This window comes from Lupinus angustifolius, unplaced genomic scaffold (assembly GCF_001865875.1).
Source record: "Lupinus angustifolius cultivar Tanjil unplaced genomic scaffold, LupAngTanjil_v1.0 Scaffold_447, whole genome shotgun sequence".
Taxonomy (NCBI): domain Eukaryota; kingdom Viridiplantae; phylum Streptophyta; class Magnoliopsida; order Fabales; family Fabaceae; genus Lupinus; species Lupinus angustifolius.
In genome coordinates, this window is record NW_017727842.1 from 202,699 (window position 1) to 219,210 (window position 16,512).

The following is a 16,512-nucleotide window of genomic DNA, read 5'->3' on the forward strand; positions in this document are numbered from 1 at the left end:
TTTTCTTTATTATAAGGTTCGTTTAAGGTGAGAGCTAAGAAAGTGATTAATATGTTGATGATGATTACCTATAATTATATGTTTTTCTATACAAATTAAAAATTGTTAAGCTTAAAACATGAAATATAAATTATTCTATAGTGATAATTACATCATCTTTTGTCTTTATATATAGTATAAATAAGCTAGTTTAAGTAGTTTCTAATTAATATGAGTATTCTTTTATATAAAAATTGACCCATTATATATTTTAATCAAATATAAACGACTTCTGTTTTACACTAAAATCTATAATAATAATAAAACTAATTATTTTTACACAATCTAAGAACAGTTTTATTGAATTTAAACAAATAAACTAATACTTTGTTTTGTTTTTTTAAGCTGTTTGTACCAAAAAAACAAATAAACTAATACTTTGTTTTGTTTTTTAAGCTGTTTGTACCAAAAAAACAAATAAACTAATACTTTGTTTTGTTTTTTTAAGCTGTTTGTACCCAAAAAACAAAAAAACTAATACTTTGCTTAAATATAATAATAATAATGTAATCAATTATTAAGATTATGTATTTTGTGCTGCTAATCCAAACACACTCATGTAAATGTTTCGAACTCAAACATAATTATCTCCAATGTAAGAATATATGTTTGAAACAAAAAAACACCCATTTCAATTCAGAAAATGAAGCCCAAATAATAGGGGAGTTCATCTTTTATTGTAAGGCCTATATTACTTTATGTACTTTTGTTTCTCTCGTTAGCCAGAAAAATGTAAATTGGAAGATTGCCAAAGTAGATATTCCATGAGAAGAATCAGAGTTGCATAGTGTAGCAAGAAAAGCACATCTCTACACTGAGTTGACTTGATCTAAGGGTGGTTATATAGATTCGGGGTACCAAGCGTCCATCAAACAATAGGCATTTAATAAAGAGGAAAAAAAATGAAAATCCATTAATAATTTTCTTTTTACATTATCACTATATTATTAATATTTATTTAATATTAACTCTTAAATATAAATAATATATGACATATTAATTATATATAAAGTTTTATATTGTCAATGTATTAATATTATATTAATTAATAAAATCATTGTTCAACAAGCTCTTATGGTGCTGGATGAAGCAACCCCCACACTTTCTTGCCTCTATAGTACACGCAGTTATGGACATTTTAGGTAAGGGTGGAAATATGTCAACCGGTACATTTATGAGAGTTTTATTATCTGACTTATAATATGATAGATTATGTTAGACTTTTTTTTATAAATTGGTTAGACTCTGATTTTAAAAAAAAATCTATTTAACTTAATAAATCAGATTTTAGGTTATCTAAAAGTTCTATCGAATGAAATAGACTGACATATTTAGTTATACTATATAATAATGTTCATATTATACTATTTTAATATAAAGAATATTATTATATATAATTTTAATATAAAAATATATACAACATATAATTAATTATTAAAGTTAAATGGACCTAGTTAAAAGTATGTTAATTACTGTATTTAAATATAGACATTATAGTTTATTTAAGTACATATAGTATAGTAGGTCTTTAAATATCCTAATATCTGAGCCCATACCTAGGTTTTGAATTTTTTTAAAACAAATTAGGAAAACAAGACTTAAATTCTTATATATGTTATATAGATTCTACCTGAAAAATATGAATTGCTTCTACCATTAATTACAGCTAACGTGTACCATTTGATTGTTCATGCTCGTTAAAACAATGTCTTGTACTCATTTATTTAATAGTAAACACAAATGTTAGCAACACATTTGTTTAAAAAAATTAATTAGTAAATAGAGTTTATGTTAATCTACTAATTAAGGAACGAAGTGATGTAGTCTAGCAAATTACAATAAATTTTATCAAATAATGACACATTTAAAAAGGCAAGTTAGGATGTTGATCATAGTCGGTATATAATTTAGAAGGCAAGTTACGATGTTCATCATAGTTGATATGTAATTGAGATTCCTATCGCATGTAGGAAAAATATTTTGTTGAAAGAAATTATACTCACTTTGATGATCTTTATATCTCAACATGGATCAATATTCGGATGTCAACTATAGGACACTCTTCTCACTCACCAAAAAGAAATGAGTTTAATAACCAACATGACCAAACACAATCGACAAATGATTTGGTTTATCAAGCATGATATCCAAAATTTGATCTTACTATATGTATGAAAAAGACAATATTGATGGAAACAAACTCGCTTCAATAATCTTAAGCCTTAAACTAAATTCATCTTGAACTATAGATTGAAAGACTCAAGGTGTACGCAATAAAGATTGAGTTAATAATTTACCAAAAAATGAAAGCGTGTTGATATTTTTAAGTTAAAACTATGGGCGAAAACAAAAGACGATTTCAAGATTTCCTCACATCTAACATTTGACATTTAATTTGTTTTTCTCATGTCTAAACATTTGGCATTTAATTAGAGACTTTTATGAAGTTATGATTTTCATGTGTATCCCTTTTCCATACATAGAAATCTTGGATCATCTTAAATTAATTTGGTAGGAGCACATTTCAGGAATAGGATTATGATTAAAATGAATATATTTGCAATTAAGTAAAGTCATCAAAATAGGCTTCAGGACAAGGGTACATTCATTCCATTAAAATATAGAATGGAATATCTATACATTATTAGTATAAAAATTTATACAGTTAGTTTATCCACCCATCATTTGGAATATGTTTTTTGAAGAGTCAACAAAAATTAAAAAAAGAATAAAATATCTGCTAGTATAAGGAGATAAGTTATCTTTTTCGGCCACTAAAATCATAACATGTGTTATGTTTAATCATTTTTTACAAAAATATTTCTAAAACTAAATAAAACATTACATATGTCATATTTTTAATGGTTTGAAAATAAATGTTAGATAATGAAGTGTCTTAGGGTATACATCTTTTTATGGAAAATATAACATGAACAGTGTATAAATATTCTAAAGTATAGTTTTCATGCCTCTTCAAAATATTCTATTACGTAGCAAAAATATGGAATGTGAATCTCTATTTATACCCAAAAATAACACAGAAAAATGAACATGAATTTGGCCATAAGGAATATGGAGAAGATATATGAAAAAACAGGTACTAAAACCACCAACGTTGTTTATAAAAAAGAGAAAAAATGTATGAACTCAGATTTGCAAGAATTTTATACACAGTGAATCTATTATAGCACAATCACTTTTTAAACAAATAAATGTGAATGATCTATTGTCTATATAAATCAGTGTTGTTAGTACCGGGCCGTACTGGACGGTCCGACCGGTCTGACCGCTGACCGGACTTAAAAACGGTTCTGGTTTGTCGTCTTAACCGAATGAGAGTTTGACCGCTTTGAACTGGAAAAAATCCGGTCCGACCATGTTAAACCCGGTTAAACCGAGTTAACCCGGGAAATAAACCGGACGGTTCACTTAAAAATAAAAAAAAATGGGACAATATTCTAATATTTTGTTTTACTACGGTCCAAAAAAAGATAAAGAGGTATTATTTCAATATAGTTATACATAATTATTAATTATATAAAGTTTTACATTTATATAACTATATATTTATAAATAAAAATTATTAATTATGTACAATATCACCAGGTCAGACCGGACGGTTTAACCGTTTAAACCGGTTAAACCTAATACGGGACCGCTACCGGTTTGACGTCCGGCTCGGATTTCACGACACTGATATAAATCATTATACTGATAAAATATATAGATATTACACACTATAAAAAAACTTATAATGGAAAAATCATAATGTTACAATAAATAAATACCATAAATGCAATTAAATAGTACATCGTTTTCAATAGTGGGGGAGGTGCAAATGAAGGAGCTCAGTTCCAAACAATAACGGTTGGAGACTCTGACCTTTCACTTGTGTAAGCTTAGAAGCAAGACAATTTAAGGCATAGCTTGAATGTTTCAGACTTTCAGGTTCTGGTGTGTTATATCTGACTATTAACCCCTTAGGCCTAGAGATCCTAAAAAACAACCTTAAATCTAAACCGTTCAATACCAATAAGAGAGAAATAGAAAGAAAAAAAAGAGTCATGGGTAGCTCTAATTGTTCTTCTGGGTATGTTCAAAGTTGCGATTAGTAGCAACCAATTTCTTCAAAATTTGATTTTTTTTCTGTTCCATTGCTAAAAAAATTAGCTTGGGGAAATGGGAATTAATGGGGTCACTCTTCTTATGTTGTACCTTTTCTTGTGGGTCTAATCTTGTACTTATAGAACTGTCACATCTGAACTCTTCGATTTTATTCTGATCATATTACCTGGTTAAAAAGCAAGAAACTTCTTGTTCTTTTTCTGAACTTGATCTGAATTTCGTCTCTTTCATTCTCTTTTTTAACGTGATCATGGAATGTGTCTAGTCCTTCAAGATTTTGAGGTAACTGTTTTTGTAGTTTGTTGATCTTTGTTTTTTGTTGTATACATTTGGATCAGATTCATTTAGATCAATTAATCATCAATCAATGGACGAGAAGAAGTTTGCGTGCAAATATTGCAGCAAGAGGTTCCCTTGTGGAAAATCATTGGGTGGTCACATCAGGACTCATATGAATGAACATTCAGGTCAAACCAAAGAAGAGAAAAGCAATGCTGCTATGCTCAAGTTTGATGCTATGAGAAAGAAGAGAGATTCATTAGGTTATGATGATGGTTCTGGTTCTGGTTCTGGTGCTGCTGGGAACCCCACATATGGTTTGAGAGAGAACCCCAAGAAAACAATGAAGTTTGTGCATTCCAATGCCACTAATAACGTGCAGCAACAATTTGACAAGTTCTGCAAAGAATGTGGGAAAGGTTTTTCATCATTGAAGGCTCTTTGTGGTCACATGGCTTGTCACTCGGAGAAAGAGAAACGGAAATTGGTTGTTGATAATCAATCTGATGTTGAGACTAATTCGGCTGCAAGGAGATCCAAGAGAATGAGGTTCAACAACATTAGCAGCAGCAGCAGCAACAACAACAATCACCTTTTTTCTTCTTTGGCTAATGGGTCTTCTTCTGTGTCAGAGGTTGAGCAGGAGCAAGAAGAGGTTGCTAAGTGTTTGATAATGTTGTCCCAAGACTCTACCTACAACCGTAGTAGTCGTTTTGCTTTTTTTGCCGAGCCTTCTGATAACAACTCTGTTGTTCTAGAGGCAAAATCACCTTCTCTTGATACAAAGTTCACTGCAAAAAATGTTCAGAATTCTGCATCTAATGCTTATCGATTTGAGGAGAAGAAGCTGCAGCTGCATGACAAGAAGTTTAAGTCTGTTGAGATGGGTTACCAGTCTCATGATTCAGACTCTGGGTATGTTAGATATGGTCCTAAGAAGCCTAAGAAGGTAGACTCAGCTGATTCCAATGATGGGTTTTTCAGGAGTGAAGTGAAGTCTTCTAAAGTGGGAGACATGGCTGCTTTTGATGACTATGATGTTGAATTCGGCAAATTAGCATCGGGGGATTTCCAAGATGGCAAAGAAGCTACAAGGAGGTTTGCTTCAAAGAGGAGACTAATCTATGATTCACTTGGTTCAAAGAAGGTTGCAAATGGTTGTAACAATGATGAAACATATAAGAGTAAAGGGTGGAAGTATGAGTCCTTGAACACTGAAAAGGAAAATGGCTATGATGATGATTCAGCATACGAGAGTGACGAAAACAGCACCGATAGTGATTCTTATCCCGCTGCAAAGCCTAACAGCAGCAAGGTCCTCAACGGGAAGAAGTCCAGCAAGGGGAAGAAGCTAAAGTCAAAGAAAAACAAGGAACATGAGTGTCCAATCTGCAACAGGATTTTCAGGTCAGGCCAAGCCTTGGGAGGTCACAAAAGGTCCCATTTTATCGTAGGTTCCGAAAAAAACACTATTATGATTAGGCCAGCTAGTCCTCCTCCAGCTCCTTGCCTAATTGATCTCAACCTACCTGCTCCTGTTGATGAATAGGAAAACGGTTATACTTGGTTTTGAAACATTTTGATGCATTTTCTGTTAAGGTAGCTGAATATGTCTGGAATTCAGAGAAAGTTGTCTTTTATCTCTATGATGAAAGCATTAGCAATGTACAGACAAATGGGTAATTGAATTTTACTCTTAAGGTCTTAGATCCATTATTTGGTAAGGGGTAGTTGTTTTCCTTTCATGTTTAAGGACCATGGCAATATGGTACAATCTCAATTGATTTTTTTGTTCAAGTACAATTTTAAGAATTATGTTCCATTGCTGCAAATGTTAAGTTCTATGCATTATTCTTTGCTTCACTAATTGATTGCTAATATCCTTTATCCATGACATAACAACTTACTTGAATAATATCTAATTCAGAAACCATGGTCTAGATCTCATTTACTTTTGCAAGTTGTGACTTGTCTTTTAGGAGGCATGATTATGTAACAAGGACTCTAGTTTCTCTCCTTTTCTCTCCCTCCAAATGTAACCATAACTTGCTTTTTTCTTACGTGTTGATCTAAAGAAATATAGGAATCACAACCTTTCAAAAGTGATATGATTTATTTTAAAAAACAAAAAGTATGGTCCTTGGAGGTGGGAGAGGCAAGTCCAAATGTTCAAGGTAGCGGAATTCTTAAAGATAAGTACACAACTTATATTTTAAACTTAGCTACAGTGCATAAATGTATCGTGCCCAAGTGTAGTGCCTTAGAAAGGCCTTATGTCCTTTAACATTGATAGAGTTAGCACATTGGTCAACTCATTATGCCCGTGATATGTGCGGCCTCATAGACAAGAGGAGTCTACTTGGTTCCATTACCAAAAATATTGTTTAACTAACGAGGTTTTTTTGTATTACTAAGAGTATTATTTTAACATTATAGATTAATACATTGATAGTTAAAAAGAAATATTATAAACATATAGATTAATATTTTAACATTATTTTATATAGTTTGGTTGGCTAGGTACATGACAAGATTATCTTGTGACAGAGGATCTTGTCCTTATACACTAACCATGTAATAGTTATGTAAGCTATTAACATATCATCAACCATTTATGTGTTAACTATCTATGGCTCTCAATTGGATGACTATTATTAACCATATAAAAATGTATACCGTGACACTGTCTTAATTAATCTCAATCCAAATTCTATGAATTAAAAAAATGGAAGGTGGTTGTTGGATTATTCTTGAGGTTGAAGCTAGTTTCTAGAACTATGACGAAACAAGCTTTATTATTCAAGAAGAAAATTTGTGGGTTGAGGTAGTTGTAAGGTCTCCTACCAGTTAAGGTAGCCAAGGTTATAAGTGCCGCCATAGGTATACCTTTTTTTCATGTCCCATATGTACTAAGTATAATATCTATGTATCATTAGTATATAGATTTATATACTATCAGTATATTTATTATCTGAAACATGGATGATGGATGATGCAATGATATTGTACAAAACTTATATACCGTTGCTACACACATTTTTTTTCCTTCTGCTTGTAATCAATTTTTTTCACTCACCAAAGGACCACTTGTATGCTATTAGGTCTTGATCAGGTAGACCATAGGCACTCAAGAAGAATGAAAAGTCAAAACTATATATACACAGAATTATATGCTCATATGGGTTGTAGAATCATTGCTGGAAAATAACAACAAAGGAGTGCCTTAATTGTGCTAATTGATTGAGAATAATAATTAAGAGACAGGTACAACTTTTTATGCTCTATTACCTCAATTGAGAAATTCAATTAAACCATTTTTCTTGGTTTGGCAATTTCTGTTCATACACGCATTTGCAATATATTCTTTGAAGTTAGTTTGAAATGAAATAAGTAAAAATTGGTCAGATTTCTGGTTTTGCTATGTGAAATTGAAGCTGAAGAATCATCAATGCTTGTAAGTTTGGTCATATCATGTAGTTCAGAGTCATCATGCTTAGTGATCAAGGACAAGTGCTGTCTCTATACACATAAAGTAAATGCTAAGAATGCAACTTTTTCTGACTTCCTTCTTGCTAAGCTAAGACAAAAATGTGAATAGTTTGATGGTCTAGATTGCTCCGGCCATAGCATCAGCCTTATTCGATCTAACTCAGTTCATACTCACCCCTACTTGTCGGCATCACAAAGCCATTTTGCTTTCTTAATTTACACAATTAATTTACTCAAGTTATCAACAATGCACAATTTGGACTTTTTTGGTATTACCAATGGTATCATCTCACCCTTTGCATAAGAAACTAATCCTTTCCGGGATGCTTGGCTACTTCTCCTAACTAGTGTTGTTCTCAGAAATCAAATTTATGACCTTTCAGTCAACATAAGGATCAAGGATTATCTTATACTACTAAACCAACATCTTTTGGTACAATTTTGAGTGCTAATATAAGATGAGTGGAGCATGTCTCAGTGGCCCATTTGTAGAAAAATCATTATCTGTGTTACTGTCTCGTGAAGAAAATGTCACACGGTATATACTTACTTTTTCAGGGTCAAGATAAGGTGTTAGTTTATAATGAATGTTGTTTTTCCATCTAGCAGTACTACACTCTAAAGTCTAAACCTGTCACGTATGCATAGATACCAAACTTCATGTCTAGTGCACCTTTGACGCTGTGGGAATTTGGTTTAGAAGAAGTGTATTAGGGAAATTTAAATAAACTCTATTCAGTAAAACTAGCTTCTTGCGGTAAGATTTTTGTTAATAGTGCTGAAAATGGTGAGATTGTAGGTCAAAGTTAAAAGTTGTGCATCAATATGGCCAAGTAGTATAAAATCAAAGACCAAGATTTCATCCTTAACTATTGTACAAGGCTAAATATAAATATAAGATTCCTATGAATGAAACTTTTGAGGAAATCAGTCACACATCTAATAAAGGGTTTCTTGTCTATAAGGTGATGATATGTTTAGTATTCAACCCATTATTTGTTTGTTAAATAATGTAAAGGAGATGCAGTATTAGAATAATTCTTGCCAGCTCTTAACAATAGTTTATAGTTTTTGATGGACTAGCTTTTAAAAGCAACAACTTATATTTATTATTTGTTTACCAACTAACTTAATGTTAAACTAAATCAATTGGATATAATCTATCTTAAAAGGCTAGTAGCTAGAACTTTGAGAAAGATAGCATGACTTTCTTTTTTATTAAATAATATTTACACTAAAATAAAAAAAAATATTTTAGTTTTTCGTTTGATATTTCTAGTTTGAATAAGGATGGTTCAATAAAATCCCCCACTGTAACGACTTCATGAGTCAAAGTACTAAATGCAAACAAAGTAGTTAGTTTATTGTTTGTGTTTGTAGAAAAAAATATATTTAAGTTAAAAATTTAAGGGAAAAATGTATAAAATATCCCTAAACTTTATGCATTTTGTAGGTAGTTACCATGAAATATTTTTTCTTCCTAATTACTCATAAATAATAAATAAATTGTTACAATGAGACTCACAACAATATAAATATAACAATGCATGTTAATCAGAGTTGATATCGAGAAGAAATATCCATCAAAATATAAAATTGATTCAAAAGAAAAGGTAAGTAAATTATAGAGTTAAAGTGATTAATAAAGTAATATGGTTATATATACAAAAATAAAATTAACAATCAGATTAAAAAAAGTGCATGAATTAAAAAAATTGTTGTTTTTATTTAATATTATCTTTATATGTAAGAATCAATTTTACTAATAGTTAAAGTTTAAAGGATAATTAGTAAGAAAAATAGTTCATAGTGTCTATTTGCAAAAGACATAAAGTTTATGTTGTTTTTATAAATTTATCCCATAATTTAATAATTAAATATTTTTAATTAATCATAAACAATAATATATAGAGTGGTGCATTTTTTAGGATCGAAGATGTCCATCTATGCTTTAGATGGATCACATCTATTGTCTTGAACTTTAAGTCACTTGTGTACAAAATTTAAATTGTAAATTGACAACAAAAAAGTGTGTAATATTATATCCTAATAACAAATCCATTTAAAAATCCTTATAATCATCAAAAAGTTACATGTTTTTCTTAAACTAACATATGTCAGCTTCATGTGAGTGAGAAGGATCACATGATACTTCTTTCCTGGTTAGATTAATTTAAGTTAATTTATTAAGAAAATATCATTATTTTGTCATTATCAAATAGTACACTTTATCACAATAAGTGTCATAAAGTATGTGAAAATTAATCTTTTCGATATTTCTGAGCTAGGAACACTCCAATTGGAGTGAATTGAATTTTATAGAATCTTATGGAACTATTGGGCAAAGATTGCATGTTTGGAGACTCAAAAGATGTAATGAATTGTTGTATAGAATTCCCATGGACCCATTAATTAACGATTGGTACGTTTAAACTAAAAATGAGTTAATGTGTGCTAAATAGGAGACTTATACTACTTTTAAGGGTTCCATGACTGAAACGAAGAGATATATCAGTTGCATTAGATAAAGAGAAATGGAATGATATGCATAATCCCACAAAATACAACTTAATGGTATTTAGCGATTAAAAAATGCGGTAGTATTTCAGGCTACAAACATAAGTTTCTGTTGACCTAGCCATGTTCCATGGTCATGAGATCCGTTCATGTCGGGTATACAAAAATAGTGAAATTGTTATAGTAAGGGATCAGAAATTGTCCATTTGAATAGGCTCTAAGAAACAAAAATCTAATTCAAATAAGACTATTTATGTTGGGTGGATTTAGAGGTATCAAAATGGGCTACTTGAACGAGTTTTGGTAGCCCACGTCGAGCTTGGACTAAATTGGATCGGGCTAAAAATTTTATATATAATTTATATATATCAAAATGTAGTCCAAACCCGCCCTAATAAGCAGGTTGCGGCTTGTGACAGGCGACCTACATAATACTAAAAAAACATTTATTTGAATTTTAACGTATTTAATTTATTTAATGTATAACTTTTTAGTCACATTTGTTATACCCAATGCATCTAAACTTATAGATCTAATGTCTTGTAGACGTGATGTCAAAAAGTATTTGTTGCATTAAGTTTTCTTATTTATTTGTGCTTTACCTACACTGGTTTTTAGTTTACCGCCACTACAAAAAAATTATCCGATTAGCCACGGTTAAAACCGTCGCTACTGTACCACAAAACCGTGGCAAAATACAGCAGCCACGGTTACCTCTCCCCTAGCAATTACTGGCGTTGCAAAATTTTTGCCACGGTCCATTTATGTTATAGCCACGTCTTCACCAAGTGTGGTAACATTTCTTTAACCACAGTTTCAACCGTGGCTAATGTAACTACACCCGTGGCTAATGTTTACCATTAATTTAACCACATTATAACCGTGGCTAATTATTTATTCAGTTATTCACATATTTCTCTCCTCATCATCTCTAGCAATCATTATATTCCATAAAATAATGATAAATTTGTTAATGAAATTAAATATTTACAAGCTAAAATTGATTCTCAATTTACAAAAATATTCTTTCCTTTCACATTTCTTTCTATCATAAAAAGAAAGCAAGATAAATAAGATCTTCATATATTAATAATAAATCAAGTTTATAGCAGTAAAGCAAGACCAGAAATCTAAAAGGTCATTTGACGACTAAAATTACATTTCTAACAAATCCACTCGAAATAAGATTGTAAATGGAATATGATAATCTTAGTGAAATACTTGTGACTTTCAGCTAATGTAAGGGTAGCCCTTAGTCAAAACTAAACATAAACAGAATCGTTTTAAAAGCACCAAAAAGAAATTAAAGCAACATTGCTCCAAGAGCATATAGTTCAATACCATGATTGATTAGAGCATATTGAAATCTTAAGATGACCATTAGTTCCTTTAATGACATAAAAAGAACATGAGTATATTCAGAATATCCCTCATCTGCAAAAACCAAAAGACCAAAAGGTCCTAAAGCACCACGTTTTGCAGCTCCACCACTAGTACGCACTGATACTTCACATTGGATTGAAACATTTGTACTTCTTTCTAATTTCTATATCAACTTCAGCAATTCCATCATTTTGTATCCTCACTAAGTTAGCTATCAGTTCTTGCTGAGAAACAAGACAATAAAGTGCCATGAACATGGAAATAATTTAGCAACTCTTATGCATACATCACAAATACACACCACAATGTCAATAACAAATATGTGAAGGTAAAACCAAAAGAAACAAAGGTTCTTCACAAGTAGATATATATGTTATTAGTAGTTCACTATGGGTAGGAAAGGGAAACAAGATGAAGATTCTAAATATCTAGCATGTGTAAGTGAGAAACTATGAACTAATGATAATAAGGACTAAGGGGTGGTAATATTTACTTAAATTACCATATATTTGAATACTACTAGTTCAATATAGAGCCGAGAGATGACACCACTCTCAATAAACAAAATGACAAGGCTTCACCCCAACATGAATATGTCCAATATACAAATAGCAATCTCCCAGATTTGCATCTTGGATATGAGGTTAAACAGAACAGGCAAACAAATATTATTGTATCAAGTTATAAAAACGCATGAGCACAATTAAAAACTTCAAATCTTTCCAATCAATAATGCTCGCGTCTACCTTCTCATGCTCTCATAGCCTATCCAATAGGTCATGCTTTAGGAACCCTCTCTTCTCTATCATTGATCTAGGACCTTAATCTCAACTCCAATAGGTGATGTGACTGAATGCTCCAAAACTACATGAACAATAAAAACAATAGTTCAAGGGGGACCAAGTGATAATTATTAGCATTGGGATTGAGAGATACATAATCAGACATACAAAGGTTAGAAATAGGATAAAATTGAAAAAAAAGCTGCAAAATTGGATTTCCATGTACCTGTATAATAGCATTGATGATGAGGTTGAAGAGTGAAAGATTTAAGCAATTGAAGAATTTGAGTGGTTGAAGAGGTGAATTTGGATAAAAAAATTGAAGAATTAGTTGAAGAGATGAGGCAATACCAGCCACAAAGAGAAAAAATAAACCGTATAAAAGGGGAAAAAATAAATAGTTTAAGCTAAATGAACACAAAGAACTAAATATAAAAAAACAATAACATTTAAAATCAAACAAAATATAAAAAAAATGAACATGATTATTGGTAGCATTTTAGTGTTGTCCTTTACACACTAAGAACTTAACAAAATCTACACACACTATAGAACAAGTGACTATAGTGAGAAGATATCTGAGACTTGCCCCATAAGACAAGAAAAACTTGTTGAACTTCATAGCAGTATATGTCTTGTAACATGAGATGGTAATTAATTAAGGTTGACTACTTAGATAAAAAGATAATGAGAAAATAGATAAAGTGCAATAATAGAAGGTTCAACAAATCTCTTTGGGAGCAAAGATCTACACTAGGAAAAATAAGGAACATCCTTAGGACAATAATTTACTATGACTGAAAAACTTACAACAATTGCAAAGGACAATACCTCTTATCATATGAAAAAGATCAAAGATGGAGAATTTTAATTAGATCATCTAGATTCTAAAGATAGAAACTCGAACAATCACAAGAGACAAAGTGTACCTGATGCAATTAGAAACCAAGAAGAATCAGAAAACCATAACAATATATCTACTCTTTCCTATTGCTCCCATCAGGACTAAAAGAATATGTGTGTAATTTGAATTTGAGATCCAATTCAGATCAATGATCAACAATAGCATTTAGCAACAACATAATAAAAATCGACAATAATTCAGTGAGGTAAAACACCATTTTGTTGTTGATATGGATCAAAATAAACACATCGATATTACATTAGAAGGATAAGAAAGTGGTGGATCTGAGAAGAAAGAAAGGGAAATCTGATAGGTGTTATCAAATTTATCATACATGAAGCGAGTGATGATGTTGGTTTTGCAAACAGATTGGTAACCCAAGAACACAACTAGTATTTTGTATTCCAAATAAATTTAGGTATAAATGACATGCTCCATTTTCAGTTTATATGATTAATTCGATTAGTTTGTTATGTTTTGGCATCATACCCCATTTTGTATAAACTAGAAGGCAAACTTTTCTGCAACCAACTCTTGTGGAAACACACTCCTTAATCTAAAAATAAAGGTTTTCCAGAAACACAATTTATTAGTGCTTAATAACAAAGCAACTCAAAAACCACTACATATGTCAACAATAAAAAGTGGAAAATGGCAACCATGTACAAACCCAGAGTGAAATTAAAACATTGAAAAGTAGCACCTATAGCATGATATATACTTGAAGCATTATAAGAAACAACTTTAATACTGTGAAATTAAATACAATTTGCACACTTACAGGCTCCTCCCAATTTTATTTCACTCCATCTTTATCATATGCAAATCCATAGATGAACATATGGCAAAGTTGGTGGACGGTAACAACATAGAAGGTGTGTATGTGTTAGACAAATATTGTCTCTGCATTCTTTAAAAACTCCCCTGCTCCTTGTCTTCAATTAGTACCAAGAACTTTAACTGCATCTGTCTCACCTGTGGACATTTGCACTTTGTAAACAGGGCCAAACGCCCTATGATGGTTGTGAAATTAGAAGCTGTCTTTTGTATATATTTGGAAAAGGAGTCTCAATATTCCCAAAACACAAAAATACAAAATATGAACAAGTCCACAGCACCAAATAATAGGTCTTATTATCCCCTCCACTTATTTATTTCTTGCTATAACATGAAATGTTTACTGACATAAAAGAAGAAAATACAGAACTTCTAATAGATATATTGGTCTCATTTAGGTCCTAAAAAGTTGAAATCCAAGGGAATATTGGTCTCATTTAGGAAAGTATAAAACCAAATATGAACCATGTCCAACTTTTAAACTATTAAATTTGAAAGTACAAGGTCTCAAAACCAAACTTTTAAACTAATATTCAAGTCATGAGGCAAACAATCTTACAATTATGTAAGGCTCACTCCCTTGACTAAAATTATGAAAAACAGTACAAATTACTAAAATTGTATTTAAACCAAAATACAAAAAATTTCATCTTTCTTGATTCACAACCTAATTGATCCACAATAGGCTCTAGTTATGCAATACATAAATCGGTAATAAAAGAAATAAAATGATTAGTTTTGATTTGATGGTTATGATACCTTGGAGCACGAGTGAAAAATGATGCGAAGATTATTGTGAGCTTCAGAAGCTTGAAAGGAGGCACCAATTTCACTCTCTTCTACTGATATTACTTAATAGTCTAACAACATAATAAAAATTTAGAATGAAAAGCTTAAACATATACTTAATAATAAACTCACATATAGGGATTTCAACATATTTGGGGAAAATAATAGAAAATTTAGAAAAAAGTGAAATTAGAGATTTAGGATTAACGATTATAGTAGAAGAGTTACCTAGTTAGAGATTTTTATTCAAAATTGAATAGAATCAAACCTTAGAAGAAGCTTTGATTTGAGTTGGTGAAATTAAGATAAACTTGTCAATATCTTTGAAGAATGTTTTCTTCCACCGTACCACTAGCGATGATGACGGCGAAACACATCCTTCCAGCGAAGAAATGGATTCAGTTATGGTTCAACATCAATGATGAAAATCGAAATTGTTCATTTCTTATGACATTCATCACAGGGATTTTTCGTCTTCGTCGAAGGTAGATGAAGTGGACGTGATTTTTCCGGGTGGACTTCAAAATCTGTACAATCATTTCAAACTTTCATCAATTAAGTTGAATAATGAGAGAAATTGCTTCTAAAAGTGAAAAAAAATGCTTGAATTTGAAATGGTAATGAGTGAGTAGAGAAAATTAATGAGAGTAAAAGAGAAACAGTGAAAAAAAGAGGGAGAGTAGCAAGTGACAAGTTTGGGTGCTTCATTTTCCCACTTGCCCAATTAGAGTAATAAGTGTATGGGTTTTAGCATTAATTTTGACAATGTCCATTAAGTGTAGCCCACAAACCGTGGCTACCGGGATATTTTCTTGTAGTGATTCCACATATATGACTTTTAACATAACTCATGTTAAATCTCTCATTTCTATTGGACTCTCACTCCCTAATAATATAATTTGTAATTTCACTTTAATATATAAACATTTGGATACTATGAAAATATTATCACTTTGATTTATAGTAATGATAATATAGACTCAACTTTAGAATGAATTCTATATGTCAAAGTATAATCACCATCGTAATATATGATCGTTATTCTTTACTTTCTGTATGAAGATCATTTGTATGATATTTATCAACACTTTTATTGTCAACTATTATGTTAAAGTTGGTTGTATAAAGTTCTAATGGTAAACAATTATGTCGTCTTTTAGTTTTGTTGTAAAAATTATTATTTTTATTATGTTTTTGTTGTATAAGCTAAATCTAATTAAATAGATAATTAAGAAATGAAAAGTGAAATCTATATGATTTAATATCGTCTCATTGGATTTGATACACTATTTTGTTAATGTGCTTAAAAAATATTATGCAAAATATGAAAAATTATATAATACTTAACTTTATAGCGTTATTATAATT

The 16,512-nt window shown here is 30.8% G+C and overlaps 1 protein-coding gene and 1 long non-coding RNA gene across 2 annotated transcripts; one reads left to right on the forward strand and one right to left on the reverse strand.

Moving 5' to 3' along the window:
* The first annotated feature begins 3,817 nt into the window (after window positions 1-3,817).
* On the forward strand, window positions 3,818-6,265 carry LOC109341378. Its single transcript, XM_019579280.1, has one exon. The coding sequence runs from the start codon at window positions 4,532-4,534 to the stop codon at window positions 5,990-5,992; it is 1,461 nt and encodes a 486-aa protein (XP_019434825.1). The 5' UTR covers window positions 3,818-4,531; the 3' UTR covers window positions 5,993-6,265.
* A 5,369-nt stretch (window positions 6,266-11,634) lies between these two features.
* On the reverse strand, window positions 11,635-15,657 carry LOC109341379. Its single transcript, XR_002106946.1, has 3 exons — window positions 15,413-15,657; window positions 15,115-15,215; window positions 11,635-12,056 (listed from the first exon to the last, which is right to left on the reverse strand). It is a non-coding gene; the product is annotated as an uncharacterized LOC109341379 (long non-coding RNA).
* Between the last annotated feature and the right edge of the window lie 855 nt (window positions 15,658-16,512).